The sequence below is a fragment of the Rhinopithecus roxellana genome, chromosome 6 (assembly GCF_007565055.1).
Source record: "Rhinopithecus roxellana isolate Shanxi Qingling chromosome 6, ASM756505v1, whole genome shotgun sequence".
NCBI lineage: Eukaryota > Metazoa > Chordata > Mammalia > Primates > Cercopithecidae > Rhinopithecus > Rhinopithecus roxellana.
In genome coordinates this window covers 13996197-14020338 of record NC_044554.1, presented here as the reverse complement: position 1 = coordinate 14020338, position 24142 = coordinate 13996197, and the positions used below count along the sequence as shown (strand labels likewise).

The 24142-nt window shown below is 37.8% G+C and overlaps 1 protein-coding gene across 2 annotated transcripts in view; it reads left to right on the top strand.

Annotated features, from left to right (window-relative positions):
* KMT2E (lysine methyltransferase 2E) overlaps window positions 1-24142 on the top strand; it is a 101489-nt gene that overhangs the window by 51280 nt on the left and 26067 nt on the right. For both annotated transcript variants that reach the window (XM_010380510.2, XM_010380503.2), the window contains 8 exons: window positions 2415-2495; window positions 8902-8960; window positions 9892-10064; window positions 11280-11318; window positions 12178-12408; window positions 12518-12648; window positions 14077-14194; window positions 16910-17019. In XM_010380510.2, the coding sequence (XP_010378812.1) occupies window positions 2415-2495; window positions 8902-8960; window positions 9892-10064; window positions 11280-11318; window positions 12178-12408; window positions 12518-12648; window positions 14077-14194; window positions 16910-17019 (942 nt within the window). The remainder of the gene's footprint in view (window positions 1-2414; window positions 2496-8901; window positions 8961-9891; window positions 10065-11279; window positions 11319-12177; window positions 12409-12517; window positions 12649-14076; window positions 14195-16909; window positions 17020-24142) is intronic.

Genomic DNA, 24142 nt, shown 5'->3' with positions numbered 1-24142 from the left:
GGAGCTTTACAGAATTTCCTGGGTCTGGTCATTATGGTGTTGCTTAATTATTTGATGTGATTTAGTATGTCATATACCCATATTTGAATGTAAGTATAAAAATGGACCCTAAAGCCAAGTATTACTTTGCATTATTTGTAATATTATCCCCATCTATTAGATTAGGTGATTAGGAGTTGAATATTATTGATACAAACATGCAGTTAGCATTATGTTTCAAAAAGTTTGTTTACTCTTGCCAAAAAATGAGAAATTCAAATATTAAGTGGAATGTAAAATTTGATATTTTTATGGAAACTTTTAATATTAACACTTTGAGTTTATCTTAATAATAAAAACATATTGTAATATCTTTCCAAATGTAAAAATAAATTTTCATTACCTGTAACACATTCTACCATGAATAATGACTTCAGTAAATTTATTTAGGAGGTAAATTAACTAAAAATAACTTCAGTGACACTTTGCTTTCCTCATAGTAGAAAATGTCAAATCATATTGTAGCCAATCACATAAAAAAGCTTTCTCTTGGCTCATCTTGTCTAATGTGATAAATTACATACCATTTGGTGTATAATTTTTATTTTAATAAAAGACCTTAGCAGTGTTTTTTTTTTAACTGCGATGGTCTATATATAATATACAGTTATCTCTACTAGAAAATAGTAAAAATGTCCTTAGGAGTTTTTATATCCATCTACAAATTATTGAAGGACCAGTTCACAGTTTTTGGATTATTCAAGTTATTTACTTCTCAGATAGTACTTTTTGTTGTGAATCTAATATTTGTTATTCTGTTTTTCTGTTGCTCAGCCTGTAGTCTCCTGGAAGGCTCTATTCTTACTTTACATTGCCTCATTGTTTTTACATGTTCCTACTACTTATACTCATCTCTTTGAAGTCTGACATCCATAGCTCTGATTATTTATTCGTATTCTAGCTTTGTTTCTTCTGTTGTCTGCATGACATCATTATTTGCCCCACAAATTTAATTTAATTTGTTATTTTAACCCTTGTCATTTGCGCTACTTTTCTTTTTCACATCTTTTTTCCACTTTGATATCTATTTCACATTCTGTCAGTTCTTGCCCAAACATTCTCAGTTGAAAAGTAAAGAACAACACAATAGCCGTTAGTTTGGTACAGTAGTCCCTCCTTTCCCCTGGGGTGTATGTTCTAAGACCCGCAGTAGATGCCTGAAACTGCAGAGCGTACTGAACCCTACAGTACTGTTTTTTTCTGTACATAAATACCTATGATAAAGTTTAATTTATAAAGTTTAATTTATAAAGTAGATACAGTAAGAGATTAACAACAATTATAACAGCATACTGTAATAGAAGTAAATGTGGACTTTGTCTCTCTCCTTTTCTCTCTTTCCTTCTGCCCGCCTCTCTCCCTCTTCCTGAAAATATCTTAGTATTTTCAGACTGTGGTTGAACACAGGTAAATGAAACCACGAAAAGCAAACCATGGATAAGGGGAAGCTACTGTAGTTATATATTGGAAGTAGTTTATTGTTATGTAAAGAATAACTAAGACTATTTTTGGAGTCAGGCGTATCAACTTTAGAGAAATTAGTCTTGGCAATAAAATACAATAATAACAAATTAAGAAATTTGCCTCAAACTGGTCCGTGTATTCCATTAAAAGTAATTAGGTTTAATCTCTATCTTCATAGAATGTCTCTTATATTCTTTAACTTATTTTTCTCTGGCGTTAATTCTGGTTCTGCCCTCCTTTAACTCAAGTGTGGAATGTTGGAAACATCTCTTTAGTTGGTCTTTCTGCTTGCAGTTTCTTAACTTCTTTGAATTAATACTACATGCCACCAAAGCACCTCTAATTGTTACCTGTTGACAGGAAATCTACACACGTCTGTACATTCCAAGTCCTAAATAATCTGACTGTACTTCACTAATCCAATTTTAACCTCCTTCTTTTTCTCAAAATGAGTATTTCTCTTCATATATGTTAAGTGCCTTGTGGCCACCTTCTCTTCATATCTGATAAATGATATTTGATAAACATTGCTACACTGATAGCTTACTATTTCCCAAATGAGGTTCGAGTCAAGTTCATTATTCTCCAAGGTGCTTTTCTCATTAATTACAAGTAGTGTGGCCATCTCTACGTTGTGATTTCTAATAATATTTGTAGAATAAATTATACATTTTATATTTTAAAATTGTATTTGCTTTAAAAATTTATGTATCCTATATTTGTCCTCTTGCTTTTGCATCTCAAATTTTATCTCCTTGAAGACACATTTCTATGAATTTCTCAGAGTACCTTTTAGGAGTGCTAAGCTCAAAGTAGGTGGTTATTAAATGATAGTTAAATGGAATATCAAATCTTAATTTAAGGATGACTTAAGTAATATTACATATGTTCTGCTTTTTTTTTTTTTTAAGCGTTTGGCAACATATTGACTGCATGGGGATTGATAGGCAGCATATTCCTGATACATATCTATGTGAACGTTGTCAGCCTAGGTAAGTTGCATATATCTCGTAACATTGCCAGTAATTTTACTGAGGTAATACTAGTTAACAGAAACTCCTTTATGAATTCGAGTTAAAGAATTAATGAATCACAGCCGGGCATGGTGGCTCATGTCTGTAGTGCCAACTACTTGGGAGGCTGAGGCAGGAGGATTGCTTGAGCACAGGAGTTTGAGGCTACAGTGAGCTTTGATTGTGCCACTGCACTCCAGCCTGGGTGACAGAGCAAAACCCAGTCTCTTTTTTCAAAAAAAAAAGGACTAATGGATCACTGTATTTTATCGATTCTAACATACACTTTTCCATTTTTATGTGTATTCTTACTATTATTTTTGTATTCTGACAACTCTAAAATCAGGAAAATATCTTTCTATCAATAATGTGTCATAGTTCATAGGGTTTTTACTTTATTAATGATGCATAAAATAATAGTGCATCTTCTACCTGATGGCATCTTTTTTAACTGGAATGCACTATGTTAAAGAGTTACTAGATTAATACTCCCTTAAAGAATTTGGTAGATCTGTCATTCTTCCTGTTTGTAATATGTTTTTTCCACGTTTCTTTTTTGTTTTTTAAAATCTTTTTGTTATGGACATTTCAAACTTATGTAAAAGTAAAATAACATATAATGAACCTACATTTCCACCACCCTACCTCAGTAATTATCGACATTCTTGTCCCATGTATACTGCCATGTGTTTCTTCTCCCTTTACGTGTTGTTTTAAGGCAAATCCCAGATATATTATTTCATCCATGTATATTACAGTATATATGTATTTGTGTGTATATATATTTCAGAATATGTCTGTCAAAGAATTCTTTTTACAAAAATAATTACAAGCAGGCTGGGCGAGGTGGCTGAGGCCTGTAATCCCAGCACTTTGGGAGGCCAAGGTAGATGGATCACAAAAGCCCAGGAGTTCGACACCAGCTTGGCATCATGGTGAAACCCCATCTCTACTAAAAATACAAAAGATGAGCCAGGCGTGGTGTCACTCACCTGTAGTCCTAGCCTCTTGGGAGGCTGAGGTAGGGGGATGTCCTGAGCCTGTGAGGCTGCAGTGAGGCATGATCATTCCACTGTGCCCCAGCTTGGGTGACAGAGTGAGAGCCTGTTTCAAAAAAACAACCGCAAAGCCATTATTATACATGGAACAAAATCTCTGGCTCATCCAGCCATTGTTATGATATTTATTGGTTGATATTCATTTCTCAAGTCTCTAAACCTGCTCCTCCCTCCCTACTACCCCTGGTCCCCATTACAGTGTGCATGTTTAGGGAACTCAGCTGTTTGTCCTGATGAGTTTTGCCAGTTGTTTTCTCATGATTTCCCAAGTTTCCCTGACCTATTCTGTAAGAAGGTGTTTATAGCTTGATCAGATTTACGTTCAATTTCTTTTTTTATATATAAGACTATTTTCATAGTTAGACTGTGTTGTCTTACCAGATGGAACCTGATTTCTGGTTGTCTTATGTTGGGAGCCAGTGATAGTCCTTAGGTCCACTAATTTATTTGGGGTTGCAAATTAGTGATATATTACTTCTGTTGTTCATTACTTACCAGCTGGAATATTTTTATAGGAACAGGCTTCTCTGTCTTTTTTTTTTGGTAAGACAGGATCTCACTTTGTCAAACAGGCTACACTCAGTGGTGTGACCACAGCTCACTGCAGCCTCAGCCTCCTGGGCTCAGGTGATTCTCCCATCCTTCCACCTCAGCCTGCCAAGTAACCGGGACTACAGGCATCGCCACCATGCCTGACTAGTTTTTTGTATTTTTTTTTTAGATACAGAGTTTCACCATGTTGTCCAGGCTGGTCTAGAACTCCTGGGCTCAAGCGATCCTCCCACCTTGGCCTCCCAAAGTGTTGGGATTACAGGCGACAGCCACCTTGGCCGGCCACGTCTCTATATTAACTATTCAGTTCTCTTAACGTATTGAGGAAAGGCAGGATAAATGCTTGTTGAGTCTTAGCCTTTATTTACTCGTTTTCAGAATAATGAAAAATTAAGTGTCATTATAAACTCATGGATTTAAACCATACTGGATGTCAGTCTATTGCAGTTATTACCCTTATTGATGCTTAAATTTCATTCCATTTCTGGTCAGTAGGAACCTCTTCAAGCTGGTTATCAAGTCCTTTAAACAATACCCTAGTGGTACTTGATGGCAAAGAAGTTATCTGGTGTTGCAAGATGTCTCAGGCTTATCCTGCACTTCTGTGCCCCAAATTCATAGTTAGCTTACAAGACCAGGATTGGAGAGCTAGTCATGCCCTTTCCTACTAGATTGGTCACTGTTCCTAGTCTTTTTAGTAGACATAGCTAGGTAGTATGTTTCATCTGTTTCTTTAAGATAGAATACATGAGTTTATACTGATAATTGCGATTGAAATTTAGGAATACAAGTTTTATGTAGCTGTTTCATGTTTATCCTAGTTGTCAACAATACAGAGAATAATGTAATTAGAATATCTCACAATTGGTTAACTGTTTAATCCTACACAAGAATAGAATAGTCTTGGAGTAACACCACCACTAACACTAGCACCAACAATATGATTGTGTAAAACAGTTTAGTACTTCCCCCCCCATAGGGCATAGTATACGAGGGTTTTATAGTCAATATTGTGTTTTAAGTCTCTTGAAATAATTTTGTGTTTATAACACCAACTGGATACACAACTTATGTTGTTTAGGTTATTAATTTTATTGGTTTTTAAAAAATTAAATGTTCTGAGTTGTAGATTCACATGCAGTTGTGAAATAATGTAGAGTGAGCCTAGATAGCTTGTACCTGTTTTGCCCCAGTGTTAACATCTTGCATAACTATTAATACAATATCACAACTAGGATATTGGCATCAATGCAGTCACTTTATAGAACATTTCTGTCACTGTCAGGAGTCATGCTGCCCTTTATAGTCATACCCAGCTTCTACGCCTCAACTTTGCCAACTGTTATTCTGTAATCGATTTCTATAATTTTGTCATTTCAAGAATGTTACATAAATGAAGTCATTCATTGGGTTAAATGCCCAAGAGAGTAGCAGCTTGGTTATATGATAGTTGCATGTTTAGGTATTTAAGGTATTGTCTGACTGTTTTCCATAATGGCTATTTCATTTTACATTCCTACCAGAAATGTAGGAGTAATCAGTAATTTTTGTTTTTTAAGAATTGTTGGTTGGGTGCAGTGGCTCACACCTATAATCCTAGCACTTTTGGAGGCTGAGACGGGTGGGTCACTTGAGGTCAGGAGTTTGAGACCAGCCTAGGCAACATGGCAAGACACTGTTGCTACAAAAAAAAAAATACAAAATTTAACCAGGCATGGTGCAGGTGCTTGTAATCCCAGCTACTCAGGAGGCTGAGGCACGAGAATTGCTTGAACCTGGGAGGCAGAGGTTGCAGTGAGCTGAGATCACATGGCTGCACTCCACCTGTGCGACAGAGCAAGATTCTGTTTCAAAAAAAAAAAAAAAAATTACCCGGGTGTGATGGTATATGTCTGTGGTCCCAGCTCTTTGTGAGGCTGAGGTAGGAGGATTGCTTGAGCCCGGGAGGTTGAGGCTGCAGTGAGTTGATTGTGCCACTGCACTCCAGCCTGGGCAACAGAGGGAGACCCTGTCTCAAAAACAGAATTGTTTTTTACATTTTATTTACCTTTATAATTATATACTTTATAATTATGTAAGAAGTATTCTATCATTCTAAACTCAAATATGAAGCAAGTTAGACCAGAAGTCAAATATGTAAAGCAAAGTATTCTATCTTTCTAAAGTCAAATACGTAAAGCAAGGTAGACAAATATGTAAAGCAAGTTAAGTCTAACTCATCCCTGCTTGCTTATTATATGTAGATATGTATCTATATATTGGTATTTCCCTCCTTATTTAGATAAGCAGTAGCATATTATAGAGTCTTCACCACATTTCTTTTCTCTTAAAAATATATGCTGAAGATCACAGTAGCATGTAGACATGGACTGATATAGCTTCAACGTACTATATTTTCTTTTTTGTACTCTATTCAACTAGTTGCCTTTGTGTGGACATTAGAGTTGTTTCGGGTGTTTTGTTATTGTAGATATAAGTGAGATTGTTCAGTATAGTGACAAACGTATGTATAAAATTTTGTTAGATTGTCAAATTTCCTTCCAGTAGGAGCTGTGCAGTTTTTATTTATTTATTTATTTATTTGTCTATTTATCTATTTATTTATTTATTTGAGACCGAGTCTTGCTGTGTCACCAGGCTGGAGTGCAGTGGTGCGATCTCAGCTCACTGCAACCTCCCCCTCCTGGGTTCAAGCCGCTGTCGTGCCTCTACCTGCTGAGTAGCTGGAACTACAGGCATGCATCACCACACCCCACTAATTTGTGTGTGTGTGTGTGTGTGTGTGTGTGTGTGTATGTGTGTGTGTATATATATATTTTTTTTTAGTAGAGTCAGGGTTTCACCATCTTAGCCAGGATGATCTCGATCTCCTGACCTCTTGATCTGCCTGCCTCGGCCTCCCAAAGTGCTGAGATTACAGGCGTGAGCCACCACGCCCGGCCTGCAGTTTTGAATTCCAGACAGTAATGGGTAAGCATGCCTGCTTTCCCAAGCCTCACAACAGAGTATTTGACAGACTTGCATTTTTGCCAGTTTAATTTAGGTAAGAAATGGTAATTTCAGCATAGTTATGGTGTGCATTCCTCTTACTTTAAGTGAGGTATCTCTGTTGTTTTGTTTCACTTTATGATAGTAGTCTTTTGGCAGATAATTTTTGATGGGGTTAAATATCTGATGATGAATTCAGTAAAAGTTGGTTAAAAACTTACTACCATTAGGAGGCCGGGTGTGGTGGCTCACGCCTGTAATCCCAGCACTTTGGGAGGCCCAGGGAGGTGGATCACGAGGTCAGAAGATTGAGAACATCCTGGCTAACACGGTGAAACCCTGTCTCTACTAAAAAATATAAAAACAAAAATTAGCCGGGTGTGATAATGGGCGCCTGTAGTCCCAGCTACTCGGGAGGCTTAGGCGGCCGAGTGGCGTGAACCTGGGAGTTGGAGCTTGGCAAGATCCCGCCACTGAACTCCAGCCTGGCAGCCTGGGTGACAGAACAAGACTCTGTCTCAAAAAACAAAACAAACAAACAAAAACCCAAAAATACTTAGGAGGGCAGTTAGTTGAGATGTTTATTATTCTATATCTGTGATGCTAGAATAGGTATATTTCCTGGTAGACATTAAGACAAGTCTGTAGAAATCCTAATAATCTAGAACTCTTATTTTCCCACCTGAGGATTATCTGTTATCTGACCTCTAAACTATATATAATGAAAAAGTTGAGTTGGGGGGGAAATGTAAAAGAATTACTATGGATGATGTAGTTTATGGGTAGAGGTAGGGAGAGGGTAATAAAGTATTTCACTTAATTGTTAAATGCTTATGCCTGTAATCCCAGCACTTTGGGAGGCCGAGGTGGGCAGATCACCTGAGGCCAGGAGTTTGAGACCAGCCTGACCAATGTGGAGAAACCCCGTCTCTACTATAAATACAAAATTAGCCGGGTGTGGTAGCGCATGCCTGGAATCCCAGCTACTTGGGAGGCTGAAGCAGGGAATCGCTTGAACCAGGAGGCGGAGGTTGCAGTGAGCCGAGATTGTGCCATTGCACTCCAGCCTAGTCAACAAGAGCGAAACGCCATCTTAAAAAAAAAAAAAAAGTTCAGTATTTATTTCAAAAGTGAAAATAATTACAGGCAATGTAATTCAGTGTCATACATTTGCTTTAAGAAATTTAATTTGTGATTTTAATTACATTGTTAACGTTATGGGTTTGGTTTTTTTTCAGACATTTTGCTTTAAATGTTTGGTTTGAAAAAAATACTAGTTTCCTAAGTAAATTATTTTCTTGGCCATTCACTGTGGCTCACACCTGTAATCCCAGCACTTTGGGAGGCAGGGGTGGGAGGATCACTTGATCTAGGAGTTCAACACCAGCCTGGGCAACCCATTTCTACAAAAAATTAAAAAATTAGCCGAGCGTGGTGGTGCAGGCCTGTAGTCTCAGCTACTCAGGAGGCTGAGGTGGGAGGATCCCTTGAACCTGGAAGGTTGAGTCTGCAGCAAACCGTGGTTGCATCACTGCACTCCAGCTTGGGTGACAGGGTGAGACCCAGTCGGAAAAACAAAAAAGTCTTAACAGAGTGAGATGGAGTCACCTATCTGGCATCTACTGTTACTATTAGATCATATGTAAACTGTATTGCAAGGGATATTGTATATATTTTATACTGTTGGTTTTTTCACGAAGAACATTAAATAAATTACAAAGTTCATCACATTTAAGACAGATCTGCTTCATGTATTTGATAAATAATTATGCTAATTTTTAATGTAGGAATTTGGATAAAGAGAGGGCAGTGCTACTACAACGCCGGAAAAGGGAAAATATGTCAGGTAGGTAAAAAGGACCTACAATAAATTAAAATTCGTGTGACTGAGAGAATAAATGGTCTGCATATTGTTAGTTAAATGTAAATACCTTGTTGATGAATGTTGATTGTACAGATAGTGTGCAATCTCTGGTATAGATTTTAAGTATTTTCACATATTATAGAATAAGTATGTACATACTTTAGGAAATAAAATGGAAACAAGAGGAAAATAAATAATTTAAATCAGCCATAATTTTCCTGCACATAGCTAACCTGTTAGTTTAAAAAAGTAAAATATGTTTGTTCTTCAGAAGGATATGATCCATTAGTTTATCATGTAGAATAGTACATCTTTCATTTTTAGGAACAGAATTTTCTAACTTCTGTGTAGCATATGCCACAATTTTTATTTTATCTTAGTCATGTTGATACCAGTACATCTGGTTTTAAGTAATCATAATTTATTCAACTATTCCTCTTTGATGGAGATTTGGATTGTTTTCATTATTTCTGCTTTGTTTTATTTTTGTTATTAAAAACAGTATCCTCAGCAAGACCCTCTTGCATAAGTCTTTTTGTACTTTTGCTGTTTTATCTTTGGCTAGATCTTTAGTGTGAGATAGCTGGGTCATATATAATTTTGCTAGATATGGCTGAATTGCCCTCTGTAGGGAATTTCAAATTTCCACTGGCAATGCATGAGAGTGCCTGTTTCCCACAGGCACATCACCAGAGTGTGTTATCAGGCTTTTGGATCCTTTGTAGTTTAATGTGTAAGAAATCATATTTGTGCTTTGCATGTAAATGTATAAGTGAGGTGAGTGAACAAGTTAAAAAATACGCTTATTTAGAAAGATGGAGATGACAATACTTTGTCATGTGGAATGCTGTTTTATTTCATTGTTTAAAATGGAAGTATTAAATGTGCGATAATTTTTATTTTGTCTTTGAAGATGGTGATACCAGTGCAACTGAGAGTGGTGATGAGGTTCCTGTGGAATTATATACTGCATTTCAGCACACTCCAACATCAATTACTTTAACTGCTTCAAGAGTTTCCAAAGTTAATGATAAAAGAAGGAAAAAAAGTGGGGAGAAAGAACAACACATTTCAAAATGTAAAAAGGTACATTTTTGCTTGTTTTTAGGTGAGTGGATAGGATAGTGGATAGGGAACTGAATTTTATAGTAGAGGCAGGAGAGTGAAAATAATCGATGGTAGCTAAAAAGGTGGCAGGATCTAGCAGAAGTTTTTTATTTTTAAACAATTAAACTTACTTGAACATTTTAATGTGTTTTAAAGATTGAAGCAGATTAGAGAAGAAACTTTGCAAACTGCTTTGAAATCATTTGATGAGATTAGTCACTGAAATACAGAAGCAAAAATAAAGTAGAAAGCCTTCATAGTTTTCTGTACTACCAGGATTGTATTCCTTTCACTTCTCTGTCTGACATAGTCCACTTAGCTTTTCTTCGCCATGTTTTACATAACGGTTCTTTGCCTCCTTTTTTTTTTTTTTTTTTAAACCTTGCTCTCTTGTAACATATTGTCTACACACATTTATTTATTTGGATCTATGTTGCTAGCTGTAGGTTTATATTTGTTAGTCACTCTAAATGGAGTTCAGGGGTTGAGGGGGATAGGAATTAAGTCTTAAATACATCCTTCAAATGAGGCAGATGAGTCGGCTCTCAATACATATTTATTGAATAAATACAGCTCTGTCTACCACAGTGCATATTACTTAAGGCCCATTATGGGCTCAAATATTACTTGCTAGTTGCTTAGAGAATTAAAGTAATATTCTTTTACTCCCTTCCAAAACATATCTTATCACTTCAACAAAATTATATTTCTAATACCTTCCCAATTTTTATCAGAAATATTTTTCCACTGTTGTAATATTGAACACAGAGAATATTTGGAAATTTTTGTCTTTGTATTATATTATATACAGATTTTTATATTCTATATAGTCTATATACTTTTTTTTTTTTAAGACAGGACCTTGCTATGTTGCCCAGGCTGGAGTGCAGTGGCTGTTCATAGACTATCATGGTGCACTATGGCCTCAAACTCCTGGGCTCCAGTGATCCTCCTGCCTCAGTCTCCTGAGTAGCTGGGACTACAGGTGCCCGCCACCACTCTCAACCGTATTCTGTTTTTATTAGAAAAGTATTTTAGTAGATGCCTTTATTAAACATTCTCCTAGTGTCAGCTTTCTTGGTTACCAAATTTTTTGTTATGACACTTCAGTTAAAAGTTTCAATGAACCAATTGATTCTTAAATATTAATTATGTCCAGTTTTTTAGAAAACTAAAATTCCTTGCTTATTTTAGGCATTTCGTGAAGGATCTAGGAAGTCATCAAGAGTTAAGGTAAGTACATTAATTTTAAGGTGTTGTTATCAACTGTCATTTATTCAGGAGCTAAGTGCTTGCTTGTCTGTATCTTAATGCTCTCTTTATTTTGTGCCACGTCATTGCCTATTATCTTTATCATGAGTGGGACCTTAGTTCTAATTTGAGTAATATACTACTTTTGTAGTTAACACTGTTAAAATATTAATCAAAAGGGGGAGATACATAAGCAATTTCTGATTTTATAATTTTGGGTAATTTGAATTTCCTTTATTACTACAATCCATGTCTCTGAGACCGCTTAGTATTACTATACTGTACTTAGGAATGCAGAATCATATTTGGAACTTGAAAATTTGCTCTTTTGCATGGTTGGGATTCTAGAGCGTTAGTCAAGTCAGTTGTCATACTATAAATTCACCATAGAACAACTGTATCAATATAAACGAGTCAGAATGATCGATGGTAGCTAAAAAGTACCTTGAATTAATTAATGTATGTCCTCACTTTTTTAGATGCTAAAATTGCTGAGAGAAGGCTCCCCACCTCTGTCTGACCCCAAAACATAAGTTTGTTTGGGGTCACAGAGGTCAGCTGTATGCTGTTACTATAGCTTTCTGGCTTAGGTAGAAAAGGGTAACAGATTTCTAAAATTGTCACATTAAATAGGATGTGGGGAGCATGTTACAGTGTATCTTTTGTCCCTGTGATATAAGACATAATTATTTATTATTCCACATTTCTGGAAAAGAAACCATTAAACAGCAGTTTCTAGTTTATATTATATTCTTTTATATAGATTGCCATTAATTGTGTGTGTGTGTGTGTGTGTGTAAGTCGGTAAGTCCAGATACTAATGGTCAGTTTATGATTTTAGGGTTCAGCTCCAGAGATTGATCCTTCATCTGATGGTTCAAATTTTGGATGGGAGACAAAGATCAAAGCATGGATGGATCGATATGAAGAAGCAAATAACAACCAGTATAGTGAGGGTGTTCAGAGGGAGGCACAAAGAATAGCTCTGAGATTAGGCAATGGAAATGACAAAAAAGAGATGAATAAATCAGATTTGAATACTAACAGTTTGCTCTTCAAACCTCCTGTAGAGGTAAATACGTCATTTGTCCAAAAATTGTAAAATAGTTTTATATTGTGTATTTTTAGTTAAACTGAAAACAAGCAAGTTTATTTAATCTCAACATTTACTCTGATTTTAGAGCCATATACAAAAGAATAAGAAAATTCTTAAATCTGCAAAAGATTTGCCTCCTGATGCACTTATCATTGAATACAGAGGGAAGTTTATGTTGAGAGAACAGTTTGAAGCAAATGGGTATTTCTTTAAAAGGTATATTCATTTATTTTCCCATGTTCATTTCCTATAGGTAAATACTGAATTTTTGGCTGTTTTACCTAGATGTTGTGATTATGTGTACTTTTTTTTCCTACATGATCATTTCAGTATTTAAAGCTGTAGTGTGGTTGAACAGTGACTGATGATAATTTTTGAACTATGATAAACTAAAACAACATAAAAAAATGCAAAGATGTATTCCTCAGTCTCTTGCTCATGTCTGTCTTGCCGAAAATCCTAAAACAATCTACTTCAAAGATTAACCAGCAGCAATATAGGTTGGATATAGAAGGATATCAGTCAGGAACTCTGATTTATTGAGGTTACAAGGAACCCTTTCCATCTGGGACTCATGATAATTCCTCATAAGGTAATAGCCAGAACCGAGAAAGACCATGGTAACCATAGGAGAAACCCCTTCCTCTTTATTAGACAGTGTTAGATTGGGTCCTACATTATTGTCACCACTTTCAATACCTACTTTGTTGGTATTGGAATGGTATTGGAGGCCTCTTCTTTGGTTTGAAATTTGTATGCAGAATTAATATGATTCTCTAATAGGTGTTACTTCCCTGTAGTCTAGAAGTATGTTCATATCCATAGGAGGAGAACATTCCTAGTCTGTGTCCTACAATTATCAAAAACATTTATTGTTTATAACTTGAGTATTTACTTAAGATATGAAAAATACACAGCAATTTCTCCCTATTATGTAGCAGATTTGATCTGAAACAGGGTATAAGACAGATACTTTTACATGCACCAGGAAATATGAACTCTAAAGACATCAAATTAATCCCATGAATGCAGTAGTCACTCTCTTTTTATCTTTCTTTGTAAATTGGAATTTCTACCTTCGATTAATTGCCTTTGATTTAGCTGAGGTTATGGGGCAGGTAAAAATCTTATTAGCATAAACTAGCATAAGATGAGAGTGAATTCTGGAGTCAGACTGCCTATATTCAAATCTTGGCTTGACTGTGTCTTTTAGAAGTTTCTTAGACTCTGTGTTCTTAAATTTCTTCATCACTTTGCCTCTGAAGAGTAACAGGAAATTATTACACTAAAACGTTGACCTTTATTTGTTTGTTTGTTTTTGAGACAGAGTCTCGCTGTATCACCCAGGTTAGAGTGCAGTGGCATGATCATGGCTCACTGCAGCGTTGACATCCTGGGCTCAGGTGATCCTCCCACCTCAGCCTCCCAGTTAACTGGGACTACAGGCACATACCACCATGCCTGACCTCTTTTTTTTTTTTTTTTTTGTAAATATGGAGTGTCACCATGTTGCCCAGGTTGGTCTTGATCTCCTGGGCTCAAGCAGTCCACCTGCCTTGGCCTCCCAAAGTGCTGGAATTATAGGTGTGAACCAGCGTGCTCAGCTGAAAATGGTAATCGCTTATAATGTTTCTTTCTTTGTAGACCATACCCTTTTGTGTTATTCTACTCTAAATTTCATGGACTAGAAATGTGTGTTGATGCAAGGACTTTTGGGAATGAGGCTCGATTCATCAGGCGGTCTTGTACACCCAATGCAGAGGTAAGCTTATAGAAATTTTTTGGAGAGATGTGGGGGCGTGGGATGTGTTGAAATCTGAGCAGTAAGCACAAAACTCAGGTCGCCTGAGACACTTTCCAACTGTTGCATTTTATACTGCCCAGTCTGTATTTTTGTGAAAATGTATGTGATACTGGCTATGAAGTCTTTTTTTTTTTTTTTTTTTTTTGAGATGGACTTTCATTCTTGTTGCCCAGGCTGGAATACAATGGCATGATCTCAGCTCACTGCAATCTCCGCCTCCTGGACTCAAGTGATTCTCCTGCCTCAGCCTTGCAAATAGGTGGGATTACAGACGCACACCACCATGCCTGGCTGTTTTTTGCATTTTTAGTAGAGATGGGGTTTCACCATGTTGACCAGGCTGGTCTCGAACTCCTGCCCTCAGGTGATTTGCCTGTCTCAGCCTCCCAAAATGCTGGGATTACAGGTGTAAGCCACCATGCCTGGCTGCTATGAAGTCTTAAAAATTATTTTGCAGGTTGAAGAAATGATGATGTTCCTTATAAGAGGAAATATTGGAGTTTCTTTTTTTTTTTTTTTTTTTTTTTGGAGGCAGGGTCTCACTGTCTCCCAGGCTGGAGTGTGGTGTCATGAGCACAGCTCACTACAGCCTCCATGACCTCCTGTGCTCAAGTGATCCTCCCGTCTCAGCTTTCTGAGTAGGTGGGACTATAAGCCTGTGCCACCATGCCCAGCTAATGTTTTAAATTTTTGCAGAGATGGAGTCTCATTTTACTGCCCAGGCTGGTCTCCAACTCCTGGGCCAAGTGATCCTTCTGCCTCGGCCTCCCAAAGTGCTGGGATTACAGGCGTGAGCCTGCCCAGACTTTTAAAATTATTATTATTATTATTATTATTATTATTATTTTGAGGCAGGGTCTTGCCCAGGCTGGAGTGCAGAGGCGCAATCATGGCTCACTGGAGCCTCAACTTCCTGGGCCCTTAGGAGGTAAAGTTATCTTCTCACCTCAGAGTCCTGAGTAGCTGGGACCACAGGCGCATGCCACCATGCCCAACTAATGATTTTTTAGTTTTTTTGTAGAGTTGGGGTCTTCCTGTGTTGTCCAGGCTGATCTGGAGCTCCTGTGTTCAAGCAGTCCTCCTGCCTTGGCCTCCCTAAGTACTAGGATTACAGGCATGAGCCACCATGTCCAGCCTAATACCGGACGACTTTCCTTCTATCTTGGAAGCTCTGTTTATGGGTCAATACGTGCTATGATTTAAGTTAGATGACAGCTAAAATCTAAAGTAGATTTTTGTATGTTCTACTGTAAAATTTTTAATGTTATATTTTAGTGTAGAGTAGAAAGTCACATTGGTTTTGTTTTTTACATGTCAAAATGAAGATTTTTAGTTTTATAATTACATAATGTTGCAGCCAAGAATGTAAGTTTTTTTTGTTTTGTTTTGTTTTTTCTCTCTTTTCTGTTTTTAAAAGACAGGATCTTGCCACGTTTCCCAGGTTGGCCTGGAACTCCTGGGCTCAAGTGTTTGTTCTGCTTTAGCCTCCAGAGTAGCTGGGATTACAGGCATGCACTGCTGCACCACACTAAGAGTACAGATTTTGGAACCAGACTTAAATCTATTTCTTCTCTGTGACTTATTAGCTTTGTAACCTCAGTTTTATCTGTAAAAAGGTGATATGAAGACTGAAGGAGTTAATACATGTAAAGTTTCTAGAATAGTGTCTTGTCATAGAAAAGTAGCATTTGCTCAACCATTATTGCATTCATCAAACCTAAGAAGGCCAGGCATAGTAATCCCAGTGAGCCAGGCTCACACCTGTAATCCCAGCACTTTGGGAGGCAGAGGCAGGTGGATCACCTGAGGTCAGGAGTTGAAGACCAACCTGACCAACATGGTGAAACCCCATCTCTACTAAAAATACACGAATTAGCCAGGTGTGGTGGCATGCACCTGTAGTCCCAGCTGTTTGGGAGGCTGAGACAGGAGAATCGAACCCAAGAGGCGGGGTTGCAGTGAGCTGAGATCACATCACTGCACTCCAGCCTGGATGGCAGAGTGCTCTGTCTCAAAACAACAACAACAACAACAGAACCCTAAGATGCCACCACTTATAAGACTCCTGATTTCAGATTTGCTAAAAGGTGAAAAATAATAATTAATGAGGCCGGGGGTGGTGGCTCACGCCTGTAATCCCAGCACTTTGGGAGGCCAGCAGATCACGAGGTCAGGAGGTAGAGACCATCCTGGCTAACATGGTGAAAACTCATCTCTACTAAAAATACAAAAAAAATTAGCCAGGCGTGGTGGGGGGCGCCTGTAGTCCCAGCTACTCGGGAGGCTGATGTAGGACAATGGTGTGAACCCGGGAGGTGGAGCTTGCAGTGAGCCGAGATCGTGCCACTGCACTCCAGCCTGGGCAAAAGTACAAGACTTGTCTCAAAAAAAAAAAAAAGTAAAAATAGGAATTGATGAAATATAGTATTATTATTTTTTTGATGCCACATTGTGGGCTCTAGGGGTTGGGGTGGCAGTGGGTAGCAGTGTATGACTGAAAAACCTTCCCAGTTGATAACCACTGATAGATAGTTATAAGCCTTGTCATTAATGACATGTTTTCCAGGTTGTGTTTGTGAAATACTTTGAAAAGAATAATTTTCAAAATTGTAGGCTGATGCTTCTGAAGGCAGAAAGTAATTTATGGTAATGTACGATCATTTTAACTTACAGGTGAGGCATGAAATTCAAGATGGAACCATACATCTTTATATTTATTCTATACAAAGTATTCCAAAAGGAACTGAAATTACTATTGCCTTTGATTTTGACTATGGGAATTGGTAAGTTCAAGTCTATAAATGTCATCTGTTGTTTGAAAATAGTTCCATAATGTCCCTATAATAATTGAGGCATTGTCATTACTTTTATAGCTTTTTATTTTTATTTATCATGAATCAGTTAAAAATACTTGAAAACCAGAAGTTTAATATCAGCCTCTATTAGATCATTGCTACTTTTCATTTCTACATTTTCCTTAATTATTATAATATAAATGTTCACAGTAATTATAACAAGTAATCCTAATTCAGCTGTACAACACTGACCTTGTTTATGTGAGAATTTTTTTCTTCTAGGGGATACAGTTTTATTCATACAGTTTATTTGGTTAATCAGTATGAATGAATAATTTCTCTTTTGCCCCTCAGAACAGAAGAAAATTTTCTTTGCAATATAAATTAAAGGGTTTGTTGGAGATCCTGCAAAGAAACTCTAAGAACTATTTTTCTGAAACACTAGAAAAAATCTAATGATAAATCTCAGTACAGTTGGCCCTTGCACAATGAGGGATTGGAGCGCCAACTGCCTGCACAGTCCACAATCTGCTTATACATTTTGACCTCCCAGAAACTTTGCTAATGGCCTACGATTGACTGGAAGTGTTACCAATGACAATTAACACATATTCTATATGTCATTTACTGTATTCTTACAATTAAGTAAGCTGGAGAAAAGAAAATGTTTTTAAGAAAATCATAAGTAAGATACAATAAATTTACTGTTTATTAAGTGGAAGTGGATTACCGTAAAGGTCTTCATCCTCATCTTCATGTTGAGTAGGCTGAGGAGGAAGGGTGGGGGTTGCTCTTGCTGTGTCAGGGGTGACAGAGGGAGAAGGGGAGGCAGGAGAGGGAAGCACATATGCTGTAATTTTATGAAAACACATTAGTAATTTCTGCCTGGCTTTTTTGCTTTCTCATTTCTCTAAAAATGTTTCTGTATGGTGCCAGTCTTCCATCATTTGCTTTAGCTTCAGTGCCCATATCAAAGAAGAGTCCATATCATTAAAAAAAAGTAAAAAACAGTCTTGAAAAAAATGGAGCCCTTCTACCAGATTGTCGAATGTAAATTTATTTTTTGGCACTGCTTTTTCTACATCTTCTTTCTCATCATCTGGCACTGGTTTGGAAGCAATCATCTCCATCAGGCATCTTCTGTTAATTTCTCTGGTGTAGTGTCTGTTAGCTCTTGAATTTCTCTAAGATCCGTATGTGTATTCTTCCCTCATCCCCACCTTTTTTTTATTATACCCATGATCTCTTTCATGATTTTTCTGATTGGCTCTGTTGTAAATCCTGTGAAGTCATGCACAACATCTGGACACAGTTCGCTCCAGCAGGAATTTATTGTTTTGGGCGTGATGGCTTTCACAGCTTTTTCTATAATGATGGCATCTTCCATGGTATAATCCTTCCAGACTTTCATGATCTTCTCTTTCAGGGTTCTGTTCCATAGTGTTGACAGTCTTTTCCATAGAGTACTGCGTCTAACGAGCCTTAAAGGCCATTATCACTCCCTGATGTAGAGGCTGAATTAGAGACACTTTGATACCCTTAGTGTTGAACTCATAGGGTTCTGGGTGGCCAGGGGCATTGCCCAATATCAAGACATTTAAAAGGCAGTCCCAGCCGGGCGCGGTGGCTCAAGCCTGTAATCCCAGCACTTTGGGAGGCCGAGACGGGCGGATCACGAGGTGAGGAGATCGAGACCATCCTGGCTAACACAGTGAAACCCCATCTCTACTAATAAATACAAAAAACTAGCCAGGCGAGGTGGCGGGCGCCTGTAGTCCCAGCTACTCCGGTGGCTGAGGCAGGAGAATGGCGTAAACCCGGGAGGCGGAGCTTGCAGTGAGCTGAGATCCGGCCACTGCACTCCAGCCCGGGTGACAGAGCGAGACTCCGGAAAAAAAAAAAAGGCAGTCCCTTCCTAGCTACCTGTTGTCTGACTTGAGGGACAAAGCATCAATGGTACCAATCTAGAAAAAGGGATCTCATCCAGGTTTTCTTGTTGTACAACCAAAAGACTGGTAGCTGGCGTTTGTTTTCCCTTCAAGGCTTGGGTTTAGCAGCTTTATAGATAAGGGCAGTCCTGATCATAAACCCAAATGCATTTGCACAAAACAGTAGAGTTAATCTGTCCCTTCCTGCCTTAAATCCTGGTGCTTCCTTCTCTTCCTTACTAATAAATGTCTTTTTATGACTTTTTTCCCCCCAGAATAGGACATTTGTATTTGCATTAAAAGACTTTTCAGGCAGATATTCTTTCTCCTCAATGATTTTCTTAATGGTGTCTGAGAACTCATCTGCTGCCTCTTAGTCTGCAGAAGTGGCTTTACCTATTAAGCTAAACCTCTTTATAAAATCATCAAACCATACATTACTGGCATTAAATGCTCCAACTTTAGATCTTTCATATTCCTTTTGTTTTATGTTGTCATTTAATGACTTCACTTTTTCTAGAAATATATTAGGGTCTATAGGTATGTCTTTCTTATATAGCGCACATGCACCCACATAAAAACTTCATTTGCAATACAAGATAAAAAGGTATATTGCAAAAAGTGCATGGTTTTCACATTCTGTGGCCCAGCTGTGGTGATGGCTCCACGAATTTCCTTTTATTATTATTTTTTACAATGGTACTTATGCTGGCTTCATTTATCTTGAGATGGTGGAGAACTACAGCTGCACACCTCATCTACCGTACATTTTTAGCAATTCAATTTCCTCTTGCAATGTCATAACTTCTTTGCTTGTCAGGAGCACTTCCAGCATCACTAGTGGCACTTTGTATAGGTCACAGGTGTTACTCAAAATGTACTGTATTGGCCAGGTGCAGTGGCTCACACCTGTAATCCCAGCACTTAGGGAGGCCAAGGTGGATGGATCACTTGAGGCCAGGAGTTCAAGACCAGCCTGGCAAACATAGTGAAACTCTGTCTCTACTAAAAATACAAAAAATTATCTGGGCTTGGTGGCGGGCCCCTGTAATCCCAGCTACTCGGGAGGCTGAGGCAGAAGAATTGCTTGAATCCGGGAAGTGGAGGTTGCAGTGAGCTGAGATTGGACCACTGCACTCCAGCCTGAGCGACAGAGCAAGACTGTGTCTCCAAAAAAAAAAAAAAATTACTGTATTGCACTAAAGACTGAAGAATTCGTGAGAACCACAAGAGATCACTTTTTATTGCCATACACAATTTACTGAGAGATGAACTGCTCCTGGGCATGTGTCACATGGCATTTTACATAGATACCCCCAACACTTGAGGCACCACAATAGCAACAGGAGGTGGCTACAAAATTATTATAGTAGTACAGAATGTACTACAGTTACTTTTATATAGTTATGATTTAATAATACATGTTTACATGTCTCTGGAGTGTGAATGGCACCACGTAAGGTCTGTTATGTGTGTGCAAAGGTTTTGATTAATTTTAACTTTTTATAATTTGTATGTATTTTATGGTAATCAGTGATAAAATAGACTGCTATCTACATGCATATGCATTCTTGACATACCTTTTTCTTTTTTTTTTCTTTTTTATATTTCTAGGCTATATAGTTCATCTGTTTTTTCAAATTGTTGCAATTGTTGTAAATTTCCAAACATTTTCCCAATGTATATATTGAAAAAAATCCATGTATAAGTATATGTGCACAGTTCAAACTTGTGTTGTTCAAGGGTCAGCAGTATGGAAACTTGTTTCAGTTTTTAAAAATGTAATAGAAAAGTGTAAACAATAATACAAACGCCCGGCCAGGTGCAGTGGCTCATGCCTATAATCCCAGCACACTGGGAGGCTGAGGCTAGCGGATCACCTGAGGTCAGGGGTTCAAAACAAGCCTGGCCAACATGGTGAAGCCCCATCTCTACTAAGAATACAAAATTAGCCGGGCATGGTGGCACATGCCTGTAATCCCAGCTACTTGGGAGGCTGAGGCAGGAGAATTGCTTGAACCTGGGAGACAGAGGTTGCAGTGAGCCGAGATTGTGCTACTACACTCCAGCCTGGGCAACGAGAGCAAAACTCCGTCTCAAAAATAAAATAAAATAATAATACAAACACCCATGTACTTCTCAAATTAAGAAATTAAAACATTATCCATTGAGCCACATTGCATCTGTCTTCCCTCCTTCACTAAATGCTATCTTTGATTTCTTTTTTTTTTTTTTTTTTTTGAGACGGAGTCTTGCTCTGTCTCCCAGGCTGGAGTGCAGTGGCGCGATTTTAGCTCACTGCAAGCTCTGCCTCTCAGGTTCACACCATTCTCCCACCTCAGCCTCCCCAGTAGCTGGGACTATAGGCACCCGCCACCACGCCTAATTCTGTTTTTGTATCTTTAGTAGAGACAGGGTTTCACCGTGTTAGCCAGGATGGTCTCCATCCCCTGACCTCATGATCTGCCTGCCTTGGCCTGCCAAACTGCTGGGATTACAGGCATGAGCCAACACACCCGGCCCTTTAATTTGATTCTTTTAACATTTTACTATGTCTGTATTTGTTGGCAAATAGTATCTAGAATTTTGTATATTTTCAAACTTTTATGTAAATTGTAACTTGCTGTATTCTTTTGCATTATTTTCTCATTTATTATGTGAGATTAACCTGCATTGTGCGTACCTATAGTTAATTTATTTTCACTGCCTATGGTATTTATCCCTTTCACTATTGACCTTTATATTGACAAAAGAATGTCCTAGGGCTTTCTGAACATGTCTGCATGTGTGTACATGTCCTCTCCATGGTAGGAACATAGTATGTACATATTCTCTCCATGGTAGGGACATAGGAATGGAATTGCTGGGTTGTAGAATGTACACAGCATGAGTTTTTGCCAGTTGTGAGTGAATTTCTGTCTAAACTCGTACCAGTTTCCTAAGTAATGTAGTGCCTTGCTGTACTTCTTTACTCTAAGACTTTAAAAATATATGCTAGTTGCTGTGACTCATGTCTGTAATCCCAGCACTGTGGGACGCCATGGTGGGCGGATCACTTGAGGTCAGGAGTTTCGAGACCAGGCTGGCCAACATGGTGAAACTCCATCTCTACTAAAAATATAAAAATTAACCAGGTGTGGTGTCACATCTGTAATCCCAGCTACTCAGGAGGCTGAGACAGGAGAATCGCTTGAACCTGGGAGGCGGAGGTTGCAGTGAACCGATATTGCACCACTGCACTCTAGCCTGGGTGACAGAGTGAGACTCCACCTCAAAAATAAATAAATAAATAAATAAAATAAATATGACATATGAAAATGTATTAAAATATTATATGTAAAATATATATAATATAGTATATGCCACTCCACATGAACTAGCATATATATATTATCTATTAGCATATATATTTATGATATAATTATGTTACATAATATATATATTATATGCTATATATAATAGCATATAATATGTATGCTAGCTCATGTGGAGTGGTATCTCTTTATATTAATATTTTTATTTACCATTTTTCTTGATTATTCGTGAACCCAGAGGTCTTTTTCTTTTTTTTTTTTTTTTTTGAGATGGAATCTCGCTCTGTCACCCAGGCTGGATGGAGTGCAGTGGCACGATCTCAGCTCACTGCAACCTCCACCTCCTGGGTTCAGGCATTTCTCCTGCCTGAGCCTCCCAAGTAGCTGGGACTACAGGCGCACACTGCCACGCCTGGCTAATTTTTTGTATTTTAGTAGAGACGGGGTTTCACCGTGTTGCCCAGGCTGGTCTCCAATTCCTGAGCTCAGGCAATCCACCCGCCTCAGCCTCCCAAAGTGCTGGGATTACAGGCATGAGCCACCGCGCCCGGCCTCTCAGAGGTATTTTTCTATATTGTCGTTTGGATTTCTCTCTTGTGAATTGCCTGACCGTATCATCTGTCCATCTTTCTTTTGGGTAGTTGTTTTCTTGCTTTTTTTTTTTTTTTCCTTAAGTTCTTTATATATTCTATAGTCTTCTGGGTTATTAGCAATTCAATTCGGTTCTTTTTATTCTATATATTTTTATACTTTGTGTGATATTCTTTTTAAATGCAGTTTTTAAAATGTTCATTATCTCTTGGTGAAATCCCTCTTCCTTTGGTATCCCTTTCTACTGATTATTGCAGTCAGATTTATCATATCATTTTAGCTCTCTCTCCCCTAGAAGGTAGGAGATTTAGCATAGTTTTTTGCTCAGTGTTTTGTGGGATTGCATATCCCATAGAGGTTAAGAATGTAATCTGTCTGGTTTCAAATCCTGGCTTGGTCACTTACTACGTAACCTTGGACTAATTTCTTCATCACTTTGTGCTGCATTACCTCAAGTATATGAGAAGAAGAAGAATACTCACCTTAGGTGCTTAATAAACAAAAGCTGTTGCCATCATTGTTTGTAGTTCTGTCGTCCTAAAATCAGACATCTAGAACGAGTTTCAAGCTAGTATCTGTTAATACCTGATTTGGGAGGCGGGAGGTAGGACCATAAATGTTTGAATTCTATCCCTGGTTCACAGAATTAGGAAGTTGGATTTGAATCTTTCTAGCAGTTTTAAAAGTAAATGAGTTAGGAATATTAGACACTTAATAAGTAAATTGTTCTTATTGTGAACATACATTCAACTACTTAAAACATGCAGAGTGAGAGATTTGTGTTATTGTTTAACTGAGGTTTGGGCATTTGGCCTGTATCCTAGAAATGAACTATATCTTAGCAGCTGTGATAAAGATAAAGTGGTCAGAGTTGAGAAATATTGAAATGAAAAGTACATGTGCCTGAGAGTCATACAAACCTGGATCTAAATGCCGTCCCTTCCACATATATAACTGTGTGACGTTGGACAAGATGCTAATCCTCAATGAGTTTTAATCTCACTTGTAAAATGGGAGTAATATCATTATTGTGAAGATGAGACAGGCTTCCATTTGAAAGAGGGAACACTTAGTATGGTGAAAAGGAAACATTAAATTTTATCAAGGTAGCTTTTTAAAGAAACCTGGTTGTTGTTATCATTCCTTAAAGGATAAGACAAACTAGTTGAGGTTTAGTATTTGTTATACCTAGTGTTTTTTATGTAGGTCACATTGCAAATCAGTATTTTATATAGCACTCTGGGACACTGAAGTAATTATGGTTTCTGCCTTAATGTT